Raw genomic sequence first — 25,553 nt, 5'->3', positions numbered from 1 at the left:
GCTTGCTTTTTTTTTTTTTAAATGAAAATAAAGTGAAACAATAATCTAGGATGTTTGGGGTGAAGAGGAGGTGGTGGCCGTGACAGTGCTGTGAAAACTTCTTGGTCCTGAACAAAGAGCCAGGCCTTTCTCCCGCCAAGCCCTGGGGGCGTCTGGAAAGCAGCCCCCACTCCCGGTCCCCCTCTCTCTGCCCAGAGCTGACATCACCAGGGCGGCCTGTGGGGAACGCTGGCTCGGAGGACAAAGGCCCGAGTGTGAACGGCGTGGGGCCTGGCGTATCCCAGCTGCTGCAGCCCCGATCCCCCGTCTGTGCCAGGCGTAGATGTGGGGCCGGGAGCCATGCAGCTCATGCCAGAGCAGGGCCCCAGGGTCCCTGGGACTCTGCTTCTCCAAGGAGTGTGTCCGCAAAGGTCCCCGGGAAGCAGTGGATGCAGGTCTGAGACTTGGGCCAGTGCTTCTGGCTCTTGAGTGCCAGTTTGCCCATCTGGAATGGGGATCTGGTTCATTCTAGGGCTGTGAGCATAAACTTTACTTGTGGGTGAAGCCAAGGCACAGAACCTTAAGCATGGTAACCGCATGGTAAACGTTCTCTAGTCTTATTTGCCCTTGACTGTAAGCAGGGAATTTGTCTGCTTTCTGAGCAGTACGCCAGTACTTGGAACCGTGTCCAGCACATAGTAAGCATGCATTGTGTATCTGTAGAATGAATGAGTGATTGATAGGATGGGAATCCCTTTTCCCAAGAGTCCTGTTCCATTTTCACTCTGCTAGCATTCTGTTGAGGAGGAAGGCTGAGACCCTTTCATTGCTGGATGTGCTGGCAGTTTGTTCATTCACTCATTTGTTCATTCATTCATTCACTGGGCCATGGTGAGCCTTAGCAACTGGACTAGGAACTGTGACTTGGCTAGGGACAGCCCCTCATTAGGGATGGTGAGGGTTGTGGTGAGAGATCGTGGGCATGTAACTTGGTACATTTCTTTCCCATGCATGACTTTCTGCTTTTGTACCCATACTGTCTCTGTACAGAATGCCTAGTTTTGTTTTGTGTGTCATTCAAAGCTTTATATAAATGAATTCACACCATACGTACTCTTTTGTTTCCTTTTTTTGCTCAAGAGCATGTTTTTGAGGCTCACCCACATTGCTATGGAGAGCTTTAGTTCTCCCATTTTCACGAGTGTGTAGTGTACCATTGTAGACATCTGCAAACATTTTTCAGATTGCTTTCCGTTGTTTGCTGTTACAAACAAGGCAGTTTTGAGTGTCCATGTTCCTGTGTCCTGGTGTGTGTGTGTGAAGTTTCTGTAGATCAGGGGTTGGCGGACTTTTCTCTAAAAGGCCAGAGAGTGAATATTTTAGGTTTTGTAATTACAAGGTCTCTATTACAGTTACTCAGCTCTGCCATTATAGCTTGGATGCAGTCATGGACAGTATGTAAACAAATGAATATAGCTGTGTTCCAATAAAAAATTTAATTGCCAAACAGGATTTGGCCCCTGGGCTATCGTCTGTCAACTTCTGATCTAGGGTTTGTGCTGGATTGTAGACCTTACAAATTTCTTCCTGCGCTCGGTGTTGTTAAGTTGCTTCCAAAGTGTTTGCATATAGCTCCGTTTTGCAAGTGCTTCCCACGATTATTTGAGGGTGACCAGACTCCTTGGCTGTCCTTGGTGAGTTCTGATGAAGGTCTCCTATCCCTTTGCAGAGCTGCATGCTTCTCGGAGGCCGGAAGACCACGGACATCCCTCTGGAGGGCTACCTGTTGTCTCCCATTCAGAGGATCTGCAAGTACCCCCTCCTCCTCAAGGTGAGTCGTTCCCCCTATTCCTTTGGCTAATTTTTTTTTTTTTTTAATTCTACTGGAGTATAGTTGCTTTACAGTGTAGTGTCTTTCCCTGATTTTGAACCGACAGAAAATTCAGGTCTGTCTGGCTTAAGCAAAAAATAAAACTTGCTGGTTTAGGTAGCTGAGAAGCTTAGGGGCAGCATTGGTTTTGGGCGGGGCTGCATCCAAGCCAGGGCCCTGCCACTTTCTTTCTGGCTCAGTTCTGCTTCCCACCTTTCAGCTTTCTTTTCAGCGTGGTAGCAAGTGGGTGTATTTGCTGCGGCCTTGCACCCTATCAAGTTCAAAGACAATGGGAAAGAGAGAGCCTCATTTCCAGCAGCTCTGACAAAAGTCCTGAGAGTCATTCAGGTTTTAGCCATCTGTGGCCAGCAGAATGCGACATTAGGAATGCCTTGGGCCTGAGTCACAGTGCTTGAATTTGAACCAATTACAGTAAGTCTTTGCTTGTGCTATTTATCCACCTCTTATTTGCCTGGATTTGGGGCTATACCCGTGACCCAATCATGATGAGCCCTGATTGGCTGAGATATGGTCCAATGACAGTGAGCAGGGCAGTGTCATGTTCTGATTGGCTGAGACCAGAGTCAGGCGCTCCACCCCTGAACCGTTCACCCAGAGCAAGTGAGCTCTGATTGGCACAGACTTGTGTCATGTGCTCCAACCAATCCCTGGATTGCACGGGCTGCAAGTCCATCTGATGGAGAGAGAGGGAGCCTCTCACCAAAGTCTGAGTTCTCTGTGGATGAGGGGTTGGGGCCGGGAGTTCTCTGTGGATGAGGGGTTGGGGCCGGGAGATGCTGGGTGGGCAAACCAGAGCCATCCACGCGTCGGCTGTCTCCTTCCCTGCCCACCCACATTTGACTTAGTCTTGGAGGGGCAGGCCAGGGGAAGATATGCTGCTTGCGTGGGGGCCCGAGAAGCCTTGACTGTCAGCTTCGGAGTTGGCTTCTGGGCAGATCCCCGGCTTGGGTGGATGGCTCTGCCACCATCCACTGCTTTCAGCCCAGGGTTTTCAGCCCTTAGACATGGTGGCTGTTGGCCCGGGCCCACCCTGGCTCCATCCTAAAGGCCTTGCATCTGACAGCTGTTCTCTGGGGTCCCTGCTGGTGGCTTAAGTTGGCTGGTGGTGCCTCATTCACACACCTGCTCACTGGGGCTGCACGCGTCTTGGCTCCATGAGCTGAAAGGGCAAGGGGAGGGGGAATGTACTGAGATGGCCAAAGAGTTTGTTCAGGTTTTCCCATGATATGTGATGGAAAAATCCAAATGAATTTTTGCCCAGCCCGACACTAGGGTATTCTTGAACATACCCTATACGCCTCCTTTCTGCTGGAGGCGATGCGTGACCCTTGAGCCTCTGAGTTGGACCAGACCCTTTCGAGGGCCGTCCACTCTGCCTGTGAACACAGACCTTTACCATGTATAGCTGTGGGTGGTGGGACTCTGCTCTCCCCGTGCTTCCTCTTGCCTGCTGCTGTTTGCCTGTCCCAGGGATCTGAAAGAACCGTTTGCAGTTGTTGCAGCTGCTTTGCTCCCCAAACAGATGTTGGAAATGCCATACGAGGCCCACCTCTTCACCTTGGTGCTGAAGAAGCTCCAGGTGGAACTTGTAAACTGGTAACCTGTAGACTGCAGTGAACCGGCAGATGGACTTCGTTTGATGTCTTTGGTGTGTTTGACAAACTTGAATCAGTTGCCGGTGTCCAAGAGTTAGCGTTCCGCAGTGGTTTAGGCCAGGGGCCTGCAAAACTGTGGCCTGTGAGCCAAAATCCCGCTCATGGTCTGTTTTTGTACAATCCGTGGGCTAAGAATGGTGTTTGCATTTTTTTTAAAGGTTGTTAAAAAAGCCCCGAAGACAAACAAAGAAGAATATGTGACAGAGACCGGATGTGGCCAGAAAAGCCTAAAATATTTACAATCTGGCCCTTTATAGAGAAAATTTGCTGACCCCTGGATGAGAGCCAGCAACTGCAGTCGCAGGCTGTCTGGGTTTGAATCCTGGCTCTGCCATTTACTGGCTGCGTATCCTTGGGGCTTCCCCGTGCCTCAGTTTCCCATCTGTAACACAGTGTTTGTATTAATACAAACGGGTAGGGTTGATATCGTGATCAAACATTTATTTACTTAATTCTTAACCCAGTGAGGTAGGCACTAGGATCAGCCTCATTTTTGAGATGAGGCCCAGTGGCAGAGAAAGGAAGTGGCCCATTTAAGGCCACACATCAGGTAAGCAGCAGGGGCTATGATTGGAACCCGGGCAGTCCAAGGCTAGAGTTCTGCCCCCTAACCATCAGGCTACACGGCCTATTGAGAAGCACTTTGGAGAGTCTAAACTGCCAAAGTGCTGGTGTGTCGAGGGTGCTGACCTTCTCAGTTCCCTAGGTGAGGTCTGGGGAAGGTTGGTAGCCTTGTGTTTTGTGGCTCAGTGGCTGGTCTGCTCCTTTCCTGGATTTCAAATCCTTGAATATGTGACCCATTAGAAGAATCACCAGCTATAGCCCCAGACCCCAGCCAAGGTTCCTTAGGTATTAACATTTTGGTTTCTGGATCTTGGGAAAGTCTAGGATCCCAGTGGCCACTTGGAGAGGCAGTTTCTGTCTTTTAACAAGCCGGGGGGCCGGACCTGTGTCTCCCCAGGGCTTCTAAGCTCGTGATGTGAAGCCCGGGTGTGTCTGGGACCTGCTCAGCCCCAGGGGCTGCCGTCTGGTCTGGTGGAGTTGCTGGGCTCTGGTTTCCCTGAGCAGGTAGAGAGACAGAACCCACTGGCAACTGATGCAGGAATAACTGCCCACAGGAAGCAGTGAGGAAGCAGGGCTGTGGGTTTCCCTCCAGACCAAATGGCTGTTTACACTCCCTGTTTCCTCCATCTCCAGCTGTGTTTATCCGGGGCTCAGAGAGCACTGGGGACCAGCCAGCAGGGCCTGAGATTCCTGTGGGGACATGCCATGCTCCCCGCCCGGCACAGTTGCTCAGAGTGTCCTGGCCTTTGGCACCCGCAGCTGGAATGTTTGCATCAGAAAACAGCTGGGGTGGAGGGGAACTCTTCGTACCCCTCCTGAGTTCCTCCGTCCTGTCACATTTTCCAGCGGATTTCCAAAGATGATCCCACGAGCGTGGGGCAGCTGAGCCCCAACCCTCTGTCCTACCCCCACCCTCTCCTACTCTGACGCCCTTGCAGCTGTCCCCATGGCCTTCTGTCTGAGCCCCCTTGTTTGAGCTGAACTTTGAATTGAGGAGGCAAACAGGGTTGAGGAGCCTGAGTGGGAAGGGGGAAGAAGCGAGAATGAAAACCTCTTTTGGGAACTGCCCCAAAAAGCTGAACTTGAATGTTGCCTAAGAATAGCCGGAACATTCTATTTCAGCCTGCAGCCCAGGCCTGGGATAGACAGTTGGCATTTTCAGGCTTTGTTGAGTTTTCCATCAGCGTTTCCAGGAAAATGATTCAGGCTTGGGGTGGTGCCCCTGGGACTCAGATGGCAGGTGCCCGAGGGGAGACCCACTGACACTGACCCTTGTAACTGTCGCCTGATGACATGTGTATCTTACGTTGCTCACTGTGCACCAGCTCCTGCCACAGTTCAGGACCGCAGGGATGAGCAAGACAGACCCAGGGCCTGCCCCTTGGAGCTCTCAGTCTGGGACTGGACCCATGTCCGTAATGGAAATGGGTTGAGGCCAGCAGGGGGCAAAGTGAAAGTGCCCATCTGCGTCAAGGGGACAGCTGCCCCTCCAGTCCCCTCTTTCCTTTGTCTCCTGCCTCTCTGACCCCTCCCTCTCAGTCTCCTTTGCTGCTTCCTCGCCTTCTAGGCCTCCAAGCGTAGGTGGGCCCCGGCCTCTGTCTATGGGCCTTTCTCCAGTTACACTTGTGTCTGCAGTAGCCTCAACCATTCTGTGCCCCTCCTTCTTGAAGTAGATTCAACAGTTGTGCAACCATCACCAACACAGTCATTTTAGAACATTTTTATCACTCCTGAGAGAAACTCTGGATCCACGAGCAGCCACTTCCCTCTCCCTTCCTCCCCGCCAGGCCCCCAGCAAGCGCTCATTTACTTTCTGCTCCTGCGATTTTGCCTACTCTGGACATTTCATGTGAGTGCAGTCATATAATGTGTAGTTTCTCATGTCTGGCTCCTTTCACTTAGCAGAGTGTTTTCAAGGCTCATCCACGTAGTCATGTTCGTCACATCTTTATTCCTTTTTATGACGGAATGATATTCCCTTGTGTGGGGATACGGCGTTCTGTGTATCTGTTCATCAGTTGATGGGTGCTGGGGTTGTTTCCACTTTCTGGTGATTGTGAATAGTGCTGCTGTGAACATCCACGTAGAAGTTTTGAGGTGGACGTTCCCATGGCTTTAGACCCCATCTCTGTCCAATGACTTCCAGCCTGCACCTCTCGCCTAAACTCTGGGCTTGTTCATCTTGCCACTGGCATCTCCACCGAACGTCTCACAGGCATCTTCTGCCTACCATGTCTAAAACCAAAGGCTGGACTCTCCCCTTCCTCCAGACCTGTCTCCCTTCCTACCTACCGCCTTGTCCTCATGTCTGTAAGTGGTCTGATCAGACATATCGGGCCCAAACAGGGAGCTGTCTTCAGGGACCACTGCTGCAGGGCTGTTGTGTCAGGGATGCTCTTCAGAGTCTCTGCTCAAGGTACAGCCTTGGGGCCCTGCACAGACTCTGGTGTCTTCCGCTCCTCCCACGCCTGTCGGCGGGTGACAGAGCTGTCACCCACACACAGCCTGAGGACCTCGCTATTTGGTTGACACCTCTGTGTACTTGGCCGTCAGGGGTACGGTGGCCCTGGGGATGGCCCGTGGTGCATCACTAAGGCAGTGTTGGCATCAGTTCTTGGTGCCGGGGGATGACTGGGGAGGGGTGTGTTTCTCAGAGCATGGGCCATGTGCCACTTGCAGCTCGCCAAAGTGTTTTAGGTGGCACAGGAGAAAACTATGTTGAGGTGGGTGGTGGGGGAGGGGAGAAGACAACACCAAACAAGTGAATCACACAGTGAAGATGGAACTTTCTTAGCAAATCCCTCCTGTCTTCCCGATTACCTCCAGGAAGCCACAGTTGGTGCTGCAGTGTTGCTGGTTTTTGGAGCTGTTCATTCATTTCAGTTCAGTCAGGTCAGTTGCTCAGTGTCCGACTCTTTGCGACCCCATAGACTGCAGCATGCCAGGCCTCCCTGTCCATCACCAGCTCCCAGAGTTTACCCAAACTCATGTCCATCAAGTCGGTGATGCCATCCAGCCTTCTCATCCTCTGTCGTCCCCTTCTCCTCCTGCCCTCAATCTTTCCCAGCATCAGGGTCTTTTCCAATGAGTCAGTTCGTCACGTCAGGTGGCCAAAGTATTGGAGTTTCAACTTCAGCATCAGTCCTTCCAATGAACATTAAGGACTGATTTCCTTTAGGAAGGACTGGTTGGATCTCCTTGCAGTCCAAGGAGACTCCCAAGAGTTTTCTCCAACACCACAGTTCAAAAGTATCAATTCTTCGCCACTCAGCTTTCTTTATAGTCCAACTCTCACGTCCATACATGATGTGATGTTCATTCATTTACCAATCATTTATTGAGCAACTGTTATGCATCAGGCATGATACTAAGTGCTGGAGACAGAGTGAACAAAAACTGCCCAAACCCTTTCCTCTGTGTTCTGACATTCTGTGGGGTGGGGTGAGGGGATGGAGTGGGAGGGGAAGAGACTGACAACAAATGAATGAATAGGGAATGTATGCGTGTTTAGATGGAATGATTGCAGTGGGGATTAGTAAGGTTCAGGAGTGATAGACGGAGAAAGTGACATTTGTGCAAAGACCTCAAGGAGGTGAGGAAGGGGGCTCTACAGGCACCTGGGGGAACAGTCTTTCAGAGAGAGGAGCCAGTGCAAAGGCCCTGAGGCAGGAGTGCATCTGAAGAACAGCAAGGAGGCCTGTGTGAGCAGAGGGGAGGACTTGAGGGGGAGGGCGGGGGAGTGAGGTTAGAGAGGTGATGGGCCCAGGCTGTGCGGGGCCTTGTGGGGTCTTTGTCTGCTCTGAGTGAGGTGGGCATCACGGGAAGGTTTTGAGCAGAGACAGGATCTTAGTTCTCATGGGATCCCTCAGGCTGCGTATGGAGGATGGATGATGGGGTGATGAAGGTGGAGGTGGTGGGGGCACTGATGTGAGTGGTCCTGGGAGGGCGGTGGCAGAGGAGATGGATGCGTTTAATGACAGCTGCCTTTGCACATCATTTGCCCATTTTCTATTGGATAGTTACCTTTTGTATCAATTTGCCAGAGTTCTGTCTCTCCATTCTGGCTACCTCGGGTCATCTCTGTGGAATTCTTCTCTGAGCCTGAGGTTATGAAATGAGTTCCTCATCTGCTGGGGTTCTGGCGTTGTCACCAACTTGCCAAGAAGACACAGGAAGTCACAGGTCTCTTTGCTGGGGCCCCCGTTGCCCCAGCTCCCCGAACCGTGGTGCCCACCCTGGACCCTGCCTCTTGGGCTGAGCACCGACACCTTGCCCACAGATGCTTCAGCACCTCCGGCTGCACGTGCTCTTTCCGGTGTGCTGAACAATGATAGCCCGGGGCGGCTCGACTCTGGGTGGGACGCCTGCTCTCACCCGCTCCTTTCAAAGCCAGGCTGATTCTTGATCTTGCTAGGGGCGCTCCCAGATCACTCTTCCCGGGAGTGCTGCCCCGTCCTGCTTCCTGCCACACTCTGCATAGTGGTTAAGGGTCTGAGTTTGGGGACTTCCCTGGTGGTTTGGCAGTTAAGAATCCACCTTCCGATGCAGGGGTCACAGGTTTGATCCCTGGTTCGGGAACTAAGATTCCATACACCATGGGGCAACTAAGCCTGGACGCCTCAACTAGAGAGCCTCCGTGCTGCCAACTACAGAGTCTGCACATGCTGGAGCCCGTGTGCAACTGAGACTGGATGCAGCCAAAAATAAATAAATATTAAAAAAAAGAATTTGAGTTTGGAAATCCAGCTCCACCTCTTCTTAGCTGTGTGACTGAGGGTAAGTTGCTGAACCTCTCTGTGCCCCCATTACCCAATCTGTAAAATGGGCATGGTCCCATCTAAGGGGGTGGCCACCACTGAGGTCAGCCAATTTTTGTTATCCGGTGGAAACGCAGACCCAAGGTGACCAGAACTTCTGCTTTGCTGAGAGAGCCCGGCAACATCATTCGGCCTGCTGAGTCAGGATGGTGACCCCGGCTCTGATATAGCCCTGCCCTGCGCAGCTAGGAGACCAAGGCTCAGAAAGGGGAGGCGACTTGCCCAAGGTCACATAGCATGTCCTGGTCAAAGCCAGAACGGGAACTCCCAGACCTGAGCCCTTTTCCTGCTGTCGTCTCCGCTATCTCCCCAAGTGGAAGGAAGGTGTTTAAAAGACCCACATGCATTATTTCTTTTCTCCCATTAATTCCTCATCCAAGGGGGCTACAGTTTACAAACATGCAGCAGGGGCTGGAACTGGTAACATCGGAAACACATTGGCATGAAATATATTTTATACAGTTGCCGCACATGGAGCTTTTGTTGTTTTATGCCAGACAGCTTTTTCAGTTCTGGGTTTTCTTGGACTACACATGTGTTTTGTCTCTTGTTTTCTTTTTCTTGTGAGGGGTGGTGGGTCTTGTCACTGCCTATTCATTTGCAACCTGCTGTCGCCCTAGATAGGGCATGTGGGGACCCAGAACTGAAATACAGGAAAAGACTTAATAAAAAAGATCAGAGCTTGGCTTGCTGAGCTTTCGATGGGGGTGCCTCAGGTGGGGGTCTGTGGACACAGCCACAGTCGGGTGCAAGATCAGCCCCTCCTGGAGCCGGCTGAAGTATTCACAGAGAGTGGGGGTGCTCCACAGGATCCAGGCCCCATTGGTGACTGTCCCAACCTCTGGGCTGCCCTATTCTCTTTGTAGAGGAGACAGCATGCCTTTCACCTCTCATGTCTCCTCTGGAGCCTCCATCAAGCTCACGTCACAGTGAGCAGTGGATATTGCCCCTTCTTCAGGTGACAGATCCATCTGTTTTCACACCGTGATTTTATGGATCTGTCTTCTCATGGCTGTATCCAGGGGCTCCAGTGATGGTCATACTCATCCCGTCTCCTGGCTCGGTTTTCCTCTGTGTCCGCCTTGTCCTGGGAGGTTCCCGTCTCATGGTGGCCGCACTGGCCTCCAGCAGCACACCTCCTCAGACCTGCATCTGATTGGCGTGGCCAAGAGGGAGAAGAGAGTGTGTCTTTCCTGCCTGTGTCGTGTAAAGTCCCAGACCCAGGGCTCGTTGGGTCGACTCTGGTCCTCCAGGGATCAAACTCGTGGCCTCAGCAGTGAAAGTGGGGAGGCCTAACCACTGGGGAATCCCCCGCTTTCTCATGCTCTCCTTGAGCTGGGAGCTGCGGCCCGGAGATGTAAGGTTCTCGAACATGCCCTGGGAGCTGGCCTGGAGCGGCCTCGCTTGGACTCCGTGATGAGGGAGAGCACGGGAAAATGGGGGCCCGTCTCCTCCCTGCCACCCCCTCGCCCCTTTCTTCCTCTGCCGCCTCGCCCCATGTTGTGAATCTTGAGCCAAGCTGAGCCAGAAAGGAGGAGTTGGCTGCAGTCACATTTCCTTGATGCCGCGATGTGGCCTGGAGTTGGAGGCCCTGTGCCCACACCTCTGGGGACACTACGTGGCCACCCAGAGTGGACACCAGCAGGCGTCCTTTTGGTAAATGTGATGGGAGGGGAGGGGCTGACGGGGCCTCTGGCGGAAGTGGCGACTCCTCTGCTCTGACATCCTCTCTTCTAGGAAGCCCTCACCTCGGGCCCCGCTTCTGAAACCACATGGGGCTGGCTGGACGGATGCTGGGGAGAGGTCACCTGGCCTGGGCCTGGAGAGGCTTCCGCCTGGGGAGGGGTCACCCGGCCTGGGCCTGAGGGGCTTCCGCTGCTGATTTGCTGGGTGCCCGTGGCACAGCCCCCCTCCCTTCTCTGCCCTTAGTTTTTCTAAGGAGTCCCCAGGGCCTGACTCTGCTCAGACATTGCATGTTTGGTCTAAGAGCCTGCTTTTGGAAGTGTTCATTTACGACTGGTACTGTTTCTGGGGGGCCCATCGATGGGGTTGGGTGTCCACCAGGTCCTGCCTTCTGGCTCTGTGACCTTGTACAAGAGACCTTGCCTCTCTGTCCCTTAGTCTGTTTCCCTGTAGCCTGAAGATAAACAGGGTACTATCTCATGGGCTTGCCTGGTGGCTCAGACAGTGAAGAATCTGCCTTTGATGCAGGAGACCTGGGTTCCATCCCTGGGTCGGGAAGATCCTCTGGAGAAGGGAATGGCAACCCACTCCAGTATTCTTGCCTGGAGAATTCCATGGACAGAGGAGCCTGGCAGGCTACTGTCCATGGGGTCGCAAAAGAGTTGGACATGACTGAGCAACTAACACACCTCGTTGAGATGATTTGAGGATAAAATGACTTAAGAAATTGAAGTTTAGAACAGTACTTGGCATACTTAGTAAATACTCAAATGCTAGATATTATGATTACTACTATGACTACAACTTTCACTGTTATTATTACTACATAGGAATAATAATAAATGTAAGAGCTATTATTAGGATGGAGATAACCATGATAAATAAATAGTTCATGTCCTTACTCACTACTGACACTTTTACATTCATCATTCCGTTTGATCCTGGCCACAACCTTCAGATATGTTTGTGATCCCATTTTATTCATATGTACACTCAGTCCACTTGAGGACCCTCTGAGGTCTTACAGATGCAGAGAGTTTCTTCTTGGTCATGTAGTTCTCCCAAGATGCTTGTGTGTGTGTGTGTGTGTGTGTGTGTGTGTGCGCGCGCTAAGTCCCTTCAGCCGTGTCTGACTCTGTGTGACCCCATGGACCGTAGCTCGCCAGGTTCCTCTGTCCATGGGATTCTCCGGGCAAGAATACTGGAGTGGGTTGCCATGCCCTCCTCCAGGGGATCTTCCCAACCCAGGAATTGAACCTATGTCTCTCATGTCTCCTGCATCGGCAGGTGGGTTCTTTACCACTAACACCACCTGGGAGACCTTCTCCCCACCCTCCACCCCCCAACACCCCCCCTGCCCAAGATGCTTAACAAGCAGCTTTTGAGTTCTTTCCAGAAATACTCTTCTCTGGGCCAAGCAAGCCCTGTATGTTCATAAAGCTGTTCTACCTTGGATGTGGATGGCAGGGTTTTCAACACTGTAGTCTGTCTATTTTGAACGTGACTCTGTTGTAGCTCACTAAGACAGTGTGTTCTGAATTGGGCAGGAGCCTTCTCACCTCCCTCCTTTTGCATGTAAGACCTTTGTTAGAGCAGCTCACACTTCCATTAATTTTGAAGATACCCATATTTTATGCTTGTCTAGGATTGACTGGGACATCTTTGGGATTCCAGATCCTTGCAGTCTCTCTGGGATTATGAAGGAGTAGGGACTCTTTCAGATACAAGGGATGGAAAAACTAGCTCAAGCAGGCTTAATTAAAAAAAAAATGGGCCCTACACTTTCACTGCCAGGGCCTGGTTTGATCTCTGATCTGGGAACTGATATCCTGCAAGCTACATGATGTGGCCAAAAAAAAAGGGGCTCACGTAACTGAAACATATATGGATACATGGTTTGAGGTATGGCCAGGTCCAGTTGTCATTAGGGAATTGCCAAACTCTTTTCCAAAGCTGCTGCACAATTTTATAGTTCTTCTTGCAATGTATGAGGATTCTAATTTCTCTCCATCCTCACCAACACTAGTTATTGTCTTTTTGATTATAGCCATTCTAGGGGGTGTGAAGTGTTACCTCATTGTGGTTTTGTTTTGGATTTCTGTAATGACTAATGATACTGATCTTTTCACAAGTTTATTGGCCATTGGTGTATTGTCTTTGAGAGATGTCTATTTAAACCTTTTGCTTTTTTAAAAAAAGAATTGAGTTATTTGTCTTTTTATTAAGTTGTAAGAGTTTTTTGTATATACTGGAAACGAGTCCCTTGTTAGATATATATTAATAATTTACACATTCTGTAGATTGTCTTTTCTCTTTCTTTATAGTCTTTGGAGCACAATGTTTTTAACTTTGCTAAAGTCCAGTTAATCTAATTTGTTTAGTTGCCTATACATCTGGTATCATATCTAATAATGCTTTGCCTACCCCAAGGTCACAAAGATTTACACCTATGTTTTCTTCTAACAGTTTTATAGTTTCAGCTCTTACTTTTAGGTCTGTGATCCACTTTGAGTTAATCTTTGTATACAGTGTGAGAAGGAGTCCAACTTAATTTTTTTTGTATGTGGATACTCAGTTTTCCCACTAGCATTTGTTGAAAAGACTGTTCTTTCCCCATTTAATTGTCTTAACACTTTGTTAAAAATTTACTGACCATAAATGTAAGGATTTATTTCTGTACTCTCAGTCCTTTTCCATGGATCTGTATACCTGTCCATATGCCAGTGCAGTACCACTTCTTACAGTTTGGAGATAGAGTGCAAGTAACGGGCAAAGCATGTGCAAAGGCCCAGGGGCAGAAACAGGCTTGGGTTTGTAGCTGGGCAGAGTGGAGCCCACACTCCCTTGTGAACCAAGAAAACAAAACTAACCCTTTTCCTTCAGTTTTGGTCCAGCGAGGATCCTGGTCAGAACACCCTGCTGAGTTTCAGTTCTCTATGCCTAGCACTGATCTCAGGCAGGACAGACAGACAGAAAAGGGAACTAACCTTTCTTTCATTTTTACTAGCTACTGGGTGTTGGCAGCCCCTCAGGGAACCCATCAGAGGAGGACCCCTGAGTTTCCTGGTTCATGTCTTGAGCATCTCTTGCCTTGACCAGTAGCCACTAGCCAGTTCTCTGGCTTTTATGTTCATTTTATGTTCTCGCCAGTGCATCTTCCCCTTGGCAGTCAGACGGATTCTGTAAAGGCTGAATAAATGGGATGTTGTTAGGCCTCAGCTCATAACCACCCCCATGGCTTCCCCGAGGCTCTTGGGATGAACCTGAAGAGCACACCCTGGTCTTCCCTAATCTGTGTTTAGCTCGTGCCTCCAACCTCATCACACGTGGTTTTCTTTCTCACTCTGCTGCAGCCTCTCTGGCCTCCTTGCTGTTTCTTGCAGCCTCAGGGCCTTTGCTTGTGCTCCTCTCTTGCCTGGGATGTCATTCCCACACGTTTTTGTATGGCCCATGCCCTCACTTCATTCAGGTCTCCATCTGGAGGCCCAGCTCCTCAAAGACAGGCCATGGCACCTCCCTCACTCTCTGTCCTCATTTGTCACCTATCACTTATCCGTCATATAACTTATATTTATTAGAGAGGAAAGTATTCTTATCTAACTCTCAGAAACAGTATAGCAGTATAGCAGTTCAGAGCACTGACCCCAGAGCCAGACTGGTTAGGGGTCTGGGGTCTGCTGTGTGACCTCAGGCAGATGACCTGACCTCTCTGGGCTTCAGTCCTCACATGTGTCAGATGAGGGTAAAAACAGGAACCATCTCATGGGGCTGATGTGAGGGTTCCGGGAGCCTGACGAGAACGTACGCCCTCCCGGAGTATTAGCTCTTGTTGTTACTGTCAGTGGTTAAGGCTCAGCTTGTGGACTCTTCTCCCTTTGACCGTGAGCTCCCTGAGGGCTGACTTGGGCTCAGTCTGTCCCTATTGAGTTTGGGAGACAATGGAAATACGTCCCTTATGTACTGGGTTGGCTGAAAAGTTTGTTCGGGTTTTCCTGCATGCTATTAAAACCCGAACAAACATTTTGGCCAACCCAGTGCGACGAGCTCGATACTCAGTGACCGGCCTGCCTCTGCTTCACTTCCTCCTTGAAGCCTTTCCGGCCCACACTGTCCTTCCCCTTCTCTGATTTATCACGAGCCCTTTCACCACTTGGCGCTGTTGTCTGGGCCCCTTCCTCCCTTCCCCCTCCAGTATTCTGGCCTGGAGAATTCCATGGACTGTGTAGTCCATGGGTTCTCAAAGAGTCAGGCACGACTGAGAAACTTCCACTCACTCACTCACTCACTCGTGATAGACTCAATGGACATGAGTTTGAGCAAACTCCAGGAGATAGTGAAGGACAGGGAGCCCGGCATGCTGCAGTCCGTGGGGGTCATGAAGAGTCGGACACGAATGAGCGAGCAACTGAACAATGATAACAAATGACTGTGAGCAGAACTGGATGGCCAGGTTCAGATCCAGGTTCCTCCTCTTACTTCTCAGAGGCCTTGGTCCATCCCACTGAGCCTCCGTCTCCTCATCTGTTAAATGGGATAATAACAGAACCTACCTCCCAGGCACAGGGTGGAGGCTCAGTAGGCATTGACTGCTGCCTGCAGTCCTTGTCACCATCTTCCTTCTCATCACTGGTTTTCTTTTCTTTTTTTTTCTTTAAATTTATTTATTTAGCTGTGTCGGGCCTTAGTTGTGGCCCGTGGTATCTTCGATCTTTGTTGTGGCAGATGAGATCTTAGTTAGAGGCACGTGGGATCTAGTTCCCTGACCAGGGCTCAAACCTGGGCCCCCAGTGTTGGGAGCATGGAGTCTTAACCGCTGGACCACAGGGAAGTCCCATCACTGGTTTTCAGATGATAAACCTGCAGCTCAGGATGGAGGGCATCTGGGCCAAGGTCACCCAGCTGCCTGGAAGTGGAAACAGCCCTGGAACCCATGTATGGCTGTGCTGGGAACCAGCCGGCCAGAGTGTCATATCTGTGATTTTTGAGAGTGGAGAGATGGAGAGATACTCAAACATTCGGGCATGCTGAGGCCAGCTGATTAGAGCAAATTATCTGTGCCAGCCTGGTCCTGTTGGTTAAGCAGTGCGGCCTGAAAATCTCCCCTGATATCTCGAGGCCTGGCTAGTCTCTGCGTCTCAGTTCCTTATCACACTTCCTATGGGGCTGGAACCCTTGGATTAAGACCCGCCTGTCCTCTGGAATGGCTCGGCCTGTGCTGTGGTGAGAAATGATGGGGAGGGGCTGGCAGATTCAGGCTCCTGACTGGCCTCTTTACGTCTTTTCTCCATGTCCCTGTGAAGGCCAGCAGTTCTGTTTTTTTTTTTTTAAAGATTTCTTTCTTTCTTTTTTTTTTTTTTGAGGTGCACCATTTTTAAACTCTTTATTGAATTTGTTACAGTATTACTTCTGTTGTTTATGTTCTGGTTTGGCCAGGAGGCATGTGGAAACTTAGCTCCCAGACTAGGGATCAAACCTGTACCCCTTGCCCTGGAGGGCTCAACTGCTGGACTGCCAGGGAAGTCCCCAAAGTGTTCTTTATACCCATTTTACAGAAAGAAAGCTGGGAGTCGGGAAGGGGCAGTGTCTGTGACCACCTCTGTGATCTACCAGACTCTCTCTCTTTCTCCTTCTCTCTCTCGTTTTCTCTCCTCCAGCCACACTGCCCCTGGGATGTTTCCCTTTTACACCCATTTTACAGATGAGAAAGCTGGGGGCTGGGGAGGGGCAGTGTCTGTGACCACTGTGTGATCTACCAGACTCTGCCTCTGACTCTCTCTCTTTCTCCTTCTCTCTCTCTTGTTTTCTCTCCTCCAGCCACACTGCCTCCGGGATATTTCCCTTTCACACCCCATGCCCTCCCACTCTGCTCCTTTGCATTTGCTGTTCCTGCTGCCAGACATGCTCTTCCCCCAGATTTTTACAGGAGTCCCTCCTTGGCTTTGTCCACACTCTCTGTTCAGATGTCAACCCCCTTGGAGGGACCTTCCCTGCCCTCCTTTTTTGAAAGAACACTTCCTTGCCCAAGACCTTGTAGCCCCTTGTTCTGATGTGTCTTCATAATATTTGTCTGATCTTGTGTAATATACTTTTCTTTTTTTAAGCCCATCTTCTTTATTAGAAAGTAATATCCTCCAGGGGCTTCCCAGGTGGCTCAGTGGGTAAAGAATCCTCCTGCAGTGCAGGAGACGTAGGAGACACTGGTTTGAGCCCTGGGTCGGGAAGATCCCCAGAGGAGGGCATGGCAACCCACTCCGGTATTCTTGCCTGGAGAATCCTGTGGACAGAGGAGCCTGGTGGGCTACAGTCCATAGGGTCGCAGAGTCTGACACGATTGAAACGACTGAGTATGCATACATGCAGTATCCACCAGATGAAGAATTTTTCTAGTTTATTAACAAATGTATCCCCTAGAATGCTGCCTGTTTTGGAGATGCTGCTCAGGGGACATTTGTTGAATGTGTGAATGAATGAATGAGGTTCCCCAGCTCCAGGTCCCAGTTTGTTCAGAGCAGAGCTGGGACTTGGCTCAGACCTGGGCGATCTGGAGGCCGTTTGGTGCCCTCTGGGTTGATTTTGCTCATCCTTGCCCTCTCCTCTAACCTAGGAGCTGGCCAAGAGGACCCCCGGCAAGCACCCCGACCACCCCGCAGTCCAGAGCGCTCTGCAGGCCATGAAGACCGTCTGCTCCAATATCAATGAGACCAAGCGGCAGATGGAGAAGCTCGAGGCCCTGGAGCAGCTGCAGTCGCACATCGAAGGCTGGGAGGTGTGTCTGGGGCAGAAAGAACCTTCTGGGCTGGAGACAGACCCAGGCTGGGGGAGTGCACAGCTGTGGGTTCACACTGCCGTCTAGGCACCAGCTTTGACCTGCGGCATATTTTGTTTGGCCTGCATGTTGTTTGCCAAAAAAAAGTTTAATTATTTTTCAGTGAGGTCCACATAAAAGTATAGATTTCAAGTTTCTCTTAAAAAATTGGTAACCCTTGGCCCCCATTTTTCATGGCATCAGCCTTTGAAGCCTCTAGTTTTTCTCCCTACCCCACCCCCAATCACTCTCCTTCACGTGTTTCCTGACCTGCCTGGTGTCCTTTGAATGCCAAGGTCAAGGGTAGTGTATAAGGGTTCACTCCAGGACAGAATTCTGGCTTTAACACTCTTTTACGGTGGCTTTAGGCAAATGTCTTAACTTCTCTGAACCATGCTTTCCTTATCTATACCTGTACATAGTAGGTACTCAATGAATGGTAGGTATGGCTATTACTGGGCTTCCCTGGTGGCTCAGCGGTAAAGAATCTGCCTGCAATGCAGAAGATGCAGGCGACACAGGTTCAGTCTCTGGATGGGGACAATGACTTGGAGGAGGGCGTGGCAACCCATTCCAGTATTCTTGCCTAGAGAGTCCCGTGGGCAGAGAAGCCCGGTGGGCTGCAGTCCGGGGGTCGCTAAGAGTCAGACACGACGGAAAGCGACTTAGCACAAGCACATGGATATTACTGTGGTCATGATTATTCAGGGATGGGGTTCTTGATCTCTTCTGTTGTGGCTTCCTTAAATTATTAGAGCTTCCTGAAAATCTGTAGAAGGAAATGAGAAAATCTGAATAAATAAAAAAGTTAATATCCAAGTAAGTACAGCTGGAATGGGAGATTGAGACTAAAGAGGGAAGACTCTTGGACATAGATTTTTCTCTGAATCATCGGCCTTAGACCGTTTGGGTTTTCTGGCACGTGCTTCGTTTGGGATTTCTACTTCATCTTCCTGTGTTGTGTGTGTGTGTGTTCTGTCGCTCAGTCGTATCCGACTCTTTGTGACCCCATGGACTGCAGCCTGCCAGGTTCCTCTGTCCATGGAATTTTTCAGTCAAGTATATTGGAGTGGGTTGCCATTGCCTCCTCCAGGGAACCTTCCCAACCCAGGGACTGAACCCACACCTCTTGTGTTTCCTGCATTAGCAGGCAGATTCTTTACCACTTTCGCCTCCTGGAACACTTTCCCTGTGTTGGGGAGTCCTAAATGAGACTGTATCGCTGGGAGGTCGAGGGTGTGGCTGCAGAGGGGAGAGGCCTGTGTTCAGGAAGGAGGTGGGTGGTTGTGCATTAGTGTTTATCATGTGCCCACTCTCCTTCCTGCCCAGCTGAGGCTGGAGAACAAATAATTGCATTTCTCAGACTCCCTGAGATGGGATGGGATCGGCCAAGATCAGATCCAGCTGCATGAGATTTGGAAGGCAGGGTTGGGACAGAAGTCACCCTTTTGCTCTTGCAGCAAACCACAGCCGTGGTTGTGTTGGCTCCCTGTGACAGCATTTGCAGAAGGCCCAGCTTCCAGCTTCTGGGTGTCAAGGGGGCCTCTACTGTGCTGTTGTCGGTGTGTATATGGCAGGACAGGGTGGCTTTGTAGCTGATAGTTAAGGCTACATCACCTGAGGCCTGGCAGCAGCAGCTTGGGCAGCATTTCCTCAGAGTACCAGCTTGGGCGGGCTTTCCCACTGGCTCGACAGTGAAGAATCCACCTGCAATGTAGGAGACGTGGGTTCGATCGCTGGGTTGAGACGATCCCCTGAAGGAGGGCATGGCAACCCACTCCAGTGTTCTTAACTGGAAACTCCCATGGACAGAGAAGCCTGGCGGGCTATACAGTCTATGGGGTTGCGAAGAGTCAGACACAACTGAAGCCACTGAGCACGCACACACCAGCTTGGGCAGGCGGGGGTCTGATTGTCCCTTTCCCCAGTTAGGGCAGGGGCAGTGGCTCTCCTGGAGGGCCAGTTCTTCAGTGTTCTTGGTTTTCTGACAGCTGTGATTCTAGGCTGCTCTAGCTCCTCCAAGAATTGAGTAAGGCCCTCATTTTTTTTTCTGTTTAACATGCTTAGCTTGGTTTCTGTTCCTGCAACTGAAAATTGTGTCAGTTAGGGTGTTTCCTCTAAGGAATCTCGTTTCACCTTCATGATGCCAGAGCTCTGATTTGGTTTCTTGTGACCCTCTGTGGTTCCATGATGGCGCAGCTCCAAGTATCATCTGATACAAATCAGGAGGAGATGGGACACAGTTCTCCTCCCTCATAGAGGAAAACATTTCCCAGAAGCTCCAGAGGGAATTCCTTTTCCATCTCACTGGCCAGAAATCGGTCACTTGGCTACTTTCACCAAATATGCTAACCTGAAGTGTATATACAGTGGATATGTTTAAGTATCTGTCTGTTTAGGCTTTGAGCTTCCTGGCAGCCAAGGTAAAAAGAGCAGGACACATAAGTTACTTAGTATTCATTTGTCAAAAAAGGAAGAAGCTGGGCAATTCTTCTGGGAGACAGAGTTCTTGACATCCAGCTAGAAAGAAGATTTCTCATGTGGGCCCTTGTGAGGAGAGCATTAAGCAAGCATTTTGGCAGCCAGACCAGAAGTGATTTCCAGATGCCTTCTGGTAAATGCCTAGGGAAATAGGAACTAAGGGTCTCTGAGGCTCTTTTGACCCTGAAAAATCTGCAATTTGAGAATGGCCCTTATTTTGATCAGTGTTGCTGGGTGCAGTAGGAAATAAAGTGACCTAGAGTAAGAGTTGCTGGCAATTATTGAGCACATGTTACACATTATTCCAACACTGTAAGAGAGGGCTGTTGCTATCCCCATTTTACAGAGTAGAAAACTGAGGTGCAGGCTCTTGACTTTGGGTCCAGCCTTTTAACTTACAGGTGATCCTGCCTTAAGCAAGTCTGTCTTATTCTCCTGGACTCATTTCCCCCTACTTGTCTAATTTCGGACTTCCCTTGTGGTTCAGTCAGTAAAGAATCTGCCCTCAGTGTAGGAGACCCAGGTTCGATCCCTGGGTCAGGAAAATTCCTTGGAGAAGGAAATGGGAATCCACTCCAGTATTCTTGCCTAGAGAATTTCATGAACAGAGGAGCCTGGTGGACTGTAGTCCATAGGGTCACAAAGAGTCAGACACGACTGAGCAACCACACTTTCACTTTTACTTGTCTAATTTCAGAAATAGTATCTCTAAAGTTGTCTCCTGGTGTCATTTTGTCAATAAAGTGAAGCATAGAACACAGATGATTTTAGGAAAATGTGACATAGTTTTCTGTATAGTAGAAAGGTTTTCAAGTTTGATCCTCAGAGTGGACTTGGGAAAATAATGTGTTCCAGCTAGAACAAATAAACAAAAAAAACAGTTGGTGGCTCAGACTGTAAAGCGTCTGCCTACAGTTCGGGAGACCTGGGTTCAATCCTTGGGTCAGGAAGATCCCCTGGAGAAGGAAATGGCAACCCACTCTAGTACTCTTGCCTGGAAAATCCCGTGGATGGAGGATCCTGGTAGGCTACAGTCCATGGGGTAGCAGAGTCGGACACGACTGAGCGACTTCACTTCACTTAAGGACAAATAATGTTTAACTGTGAAGCTGCTTGCAATAACTTCATGCCATCAGCAGTTAGCACCTCAGGGGACAGGATGACTTAGGGCGGCGTTCACAGTGAACACAGGTGGTTGCAGGTCCTCATTTCTGATTCTCTTCATGATACTTTCTAGTCTGCTTGACCTCTTGCCAATCTGATTAGATAGCTGTTGTCTCTCTTGGAATATGGCTGGCAAGGGACTTGTTTCCGGGGGAGGTTGATCTTGTCTTGGCCACCCTCTTGCTGTGTGCTCAGGCTTGCATCATTAGTTTGATCTCTGATCTGTGGGTTTTTTTTGGCTTGATCCTCTATAAGCCAATTGTCCTTTTTAGTTGTGGGACTGGTTTAGCTAAAACTAGATAAGGTAATCTATAAATCCATTTTATTGAGCACCAGGAAATGGGAATATGTCACAAGAGTGTGGAAGTAAGTGTATGGGCCTACCCCCTCTGCTTGGAGGGGTGCCTTTGCCTCGGTTTTCTTATCTGATAAGTTTGGATAGTGGCAGGAGGCCACACGGGTCACTTGAGGATTCGGGGATTAGATGAATGCAAAGTGCTCAGAACAGTGGGTTTTTTTTTTTTTTTTTATTGGTTCAGAGTAAATACTCCATAAATGTCAGGAAGAGCCGTGGCTGCGAAGCAGGATTTCTTGTTTGATTTTTTTAGATGAGAAAGCATCATGCAACTTTGGCAGGGCTTGTACCAGTGTGGGCTGACCTTCCTGCAAAGGGATGCTCCACAGACTTCCGTGAGAAGCTCACAGTCATAAAAAGACATGCATGTTCTTAATAAGAAAAAGAGAGAACACACCACTCTTGCTGGCTCTGGAAGCCCTGGTTTAAGAGACTGTCCACTGCTCATTCCCTGAAAGAGGCACAGCAGGAAAGAAGCATGAGGAAAACATAAAGTCGTTAAAAAGAGGGACCATAAATAGAAGTTCTTGTATGTTCTTCCCACCCTCTCTGGGATGCCTTGTGCTCTTGTCCCTCTGAAGACCCCTGCTCTAGGCTGACAAATGCATCAGAAACGCTTCGGGTCCCCGTCTACGAGGAGCACAGGTGGCAGAGGGGAGTGGGTAGGACGATAGGGCCACCTGTCTGGGTTCAGGTCTCAGCTCACCCACTGACTAGCTGTATCGTCGTCATGAAAGTCTCTCAGTCGTGTCCAACTCTTTGCGACCCCATGGACTATACAGTCCATGGAATTCTCCAGGCCAGAATACTGGAGTGGGTAGCCTTTCCCTTCTCCAGGGGATCTTCCCAACCCAGGGATTGAACCCAGGTCTCCTGCAATGCAGGCAGATTCTTTACCATCTGAGCCACCAGGGAAGCCCAAGAATACTGGAGTGTGTAGCCTATCACTTCTCCAGGGGATCTTCCAGACCCAGGAATCGAACCGGGGTCTCCTGCTTTGCAGACAGATTCTTTACCAACTGAGCTACCAGGGAAGCCCAGACTAGCTGTATGACCTTGAACAAGTCAGTTCACTGTTCTGTGCCTTTGTTTCCTAAAGTGAAACTCCGTTTCTGTAAAAGAAGAGCTGTAAGGATTAATGGAGTTCTGTGAGATGCTTAGAACCGGAGTCAGCGGGTGGTAAGCCCTGCGCCTGCATCACCTTTCGGCTTCTTCTCTGCGCGTCTCTGCTTCACTTCCGCACTGTCTGAGGGAGGGCTGCAGCCCTGACCGGCGGACACTGTCGTGTTCAGCCTCTTCATGTGTATTTGGTCCCTAGAGCCACCCCTGATCTGGGTTCAGGGGTTCCAGGGAGACTGTCGGCTGGGCTTCTTTCTTAGCAGGCCTGGGATGGAAGGGGCCTCCCTCTGCAGTGTCCTGGGCACTTCAGAGGCAGTTTTCCAGGTGGCCCTCGGCCGAGGCCAAGGAGGCAACTTCCTAGGCTGGGTGTGCTTTCCCTCTGCGGTCCCCTGGCCTTCGTCTAGTCTGCATGACCTCTGGGCTCTTGGTCCCTCCAGCCAGGCCAGGTGGTAGGGTGCTATACAAGCAGCCTTCTACCCTGGAGGGCAATGGGCATGACAGCATTTTGGTTCCCTTCATTTTGGTGTCAGCTGGTGCTCTGTATCTTACAAATCTGGGTATTCCCTTTACTCTGAGTGTAGTTATTCTACAATACTATACATTGGAATGCTTTCCTGGTGGCTCAGACGGTTAAGAATCCTCCTGCGATGTGGGAGACCTGGGTTCAATTCCTGGGTCGAGAAGATCCCCTGGAGAAGGAAATGGGCACCCACTCCAGTATTCTTGCCTGGAGAATCCCATGGACAGAGGAGCCTGGTGAGCTACAGTCCATGGGGTTGCAAAGAGTCGGACACGACTGAGCAACTAAGCACAGCACATGCAAGCACCCCAAATCCCCTTTGGAGCCTGGAAGGACTGGTAGGTGGGCACGAGTGAGGTGGGCGGGGGAGACAGAAGCACATGGTCTCAAAGGAACTGTCACGTTGCTGTCTGAGCTCCCCTGTGGGCCACGGATGGCGTCTCATCACCGGGGAGTCGCGCTCTCCCTGTTTGCACAGATGCTGAGGCTCCAAGCGGCCCTTTTGCCCCCACACCCTTAGAGTAGCAGGCACACTACCTTGCTGGGTCGCTGTGCTGTGGGCGTCACGTATCTGCCGGTGGCACACAAGCGTCCAGGCTGGGATTTGTTAACAGGTATATGCTTGTGTCCTGGGCTGCACATCCCTTGATTGCAAAGAAGCTGGTTTCCCAAGACCCAGAGGGGGCTCTCTGGCACCACTGGGTGAATGGATTTGTTGCTTCCAGTTGGTCCATGGGCACCAAGCAAACCAACTCTGACAGCAACAGAGGGAATTGCAGTGGGCAGTTAGCAGACAGTCTCATTTCTGAGTTGCCAAAACCAGTTCCCCATGCTGGGTCTCAGAAATAATCGAGATGGCAGGCCTCTCTGGGGTATGAACACCTTGTCGTTCCTGGGTGCTGAGTGTCTGGGGAAGGAGATTCTGTGAAGAATTCCCCCACTTTCTTCCCTCAGTTCATTTCCAGGCAGAGACAGCATCTTGTCTCTTGCTTTCTTCCTACTCTGTGATCTGCAGGTTCATAATGAATTTCCGCTAAAATAAACACTTTTGTGTCATATCCCCTGGGCCTCAGTGTCAGAGGCCCCACCTGTGGATGGGGCCTCCATCCTTATCTTGATGTATTTAAAGTACATCAAGCACTTAAAGGTGGAGGCTCTACGAAAGAGAGACTGTAATGGTCTAAGTGAGATAAAAGTTTATGTCTCGGGATTTCCCTGGTAGTCCAGTGGTTCGGGCTCTGCACTTCCACTGCAGGGGCACAGGTTCGATCCCTGGTCAGGGAACTAAAATCCGGCATGCCATGCAATGCAGCCAAAACAAAAACAGCAAGAAAAACAAACAACCCAGTGGTTTATTTCTCAGTAGCGATGCAGGCTGGGGGTGGGGCGGCTCTGCTGCATTCAGACCCTGGCCCCTTCCAGTGCTGTCCTCTGCCGTCTGCTACAGCGGGTCCTGCCGCTGTGGCCACCTTCCAGCCTAGACAAGAGGGGATAATGGAGGAACGGGAGGGAGGCGGTTTTCTCTCAAGAAAAGGATGTTGAAGTGGGGCACGGTGGCCAGAATATCGTCACAGGACCACGCCTGGCGCGAGGGATGCTGAGACGTGGAGTCTGTGGTTGGGCAGTCACGTGCCAGCTGAAACCGCCTTTCTAGGACGGAAGAGGAGCATGGGTCTGGGACCCCTTCTCCCCAGGGGCCCATGCCCTCCCAGGTCACTTTCCCGTTTCCTCTCTCTTATCACTGTAAAATCTCTCTGCCCCGGCCCTGGTCCCCTCAGAGCTCCAGATGGACCTGTGTGGTTCCTGGCTCTGGGGTCTCCTTCCAGCAGGGACGTCGTCCCATCCGTGTTCTCAGCCTCTTTATCTTCGCCATCCTCCCAGGCCTCCCCACACGGCCTGAGCCCCACGGAGGTTCAGTGCATGCTGCGCACACCTAGCATCACAGATGACCAGGTAGAATTCAGGAACCGTTCCCATCTCCTCTCACATCCCCAGCTAGAGGGAGTACGCTCAGAATCCTTCCCCTGGTAGTGTTCATGTGGGGTTGGTCATTGTTCTGCAAGCGTTTGTTGAGCACCTACTGTGCCACAGTGTGTGGGAGGTGCTAGAAATACAGTGGCAAATGCTTATGCTTGATAATACTTCCTGTCCTTATGAAAGTGGCATTCTTTATATATATATATATATATAATGAATTCTGCCAGTATTTAAACAATGTTTATGTGTTTATTTGGCTGTTCTCGGTCTTAGTTGCAGCATGCAGGAGCTTTAGGTGTGGTAGGCGAACTCTTGGTTGTGGCATGTGGAATCTAGTTCCCCGACCAGGGCTTGTACCTGGGCCCTCTGCCTCGGGAGCTTGGTGTCTGAGTCACTGGACCACCAGAGAAGTTCCAGAGGTGGCATTCTCGTGGAGGAGATAAAATAACAAGTCAAGACACAAATAAATAAGGGGGGAGGGAACTGGCAAAAAAACCAACCAAACAAAATGCAACAAAACCTGTAACAAAGCATAGCCTGGGG

General features: G+C 50.4%; 1 protein-coding gene and 1 non-coding gene across 3 annotated transcripts in view; both read left to right on the top strand.

The window, feature by feature from the left end:
* The window catches only part of PREX1 (phosphatidylinositol-3,4,5-trisphosphate dependent Rac exchange factor 1), a 178,152-nt gene that overhangs the window by 91,876 nt on the left and 60,723 nt on the right, over positions 1-25,553 (top strand). For both annotated transcript variants that reach the window (XM_081560854.1, XM_081560855.1), the window contains exons 5-6: positions 1,709-1,810; positions 17,194-17,355. In XM_081560854.1, the coding sequence (XP_081416980.1) occupies positions 1,709-1,810; positions 17,194-17,355 (264 nt within the window). The remainder of the gene's footprint in view (positions 1-1,708; positions 1,811-17,193; positions 17,356-25,553) is intronic.
* TRNAG-UCC (transfer RNA glycine (anticodon UCC)) lies at positions 24,246-24,317 on the top strand. The gene has a single exon. It is a non-coding gene; the product is annotated as a tRNA-Gly (tRNA).

The sequence above is a fragment of the Giraffa tippelskirchi genome, chromosome 13 (genome assembly GCF_054371585.1).
Source record: "Giraffa tippelskirchi isolate mGirTip1 chromosome 13, T2T-mGirTip1v1.2.pri, whole genome shotgun sequence".
NCBI classification, from domain to species: domain Eukaryota; kingdom Metazoa; phylum Chordata; class Mammalia; order Artiodactyla; family Giraffidae; genus Giraffa; species Giraffa tippelskirchi.
This window is presented reverse-complemented; position numbering and strand designations above follow the sequence as displayed.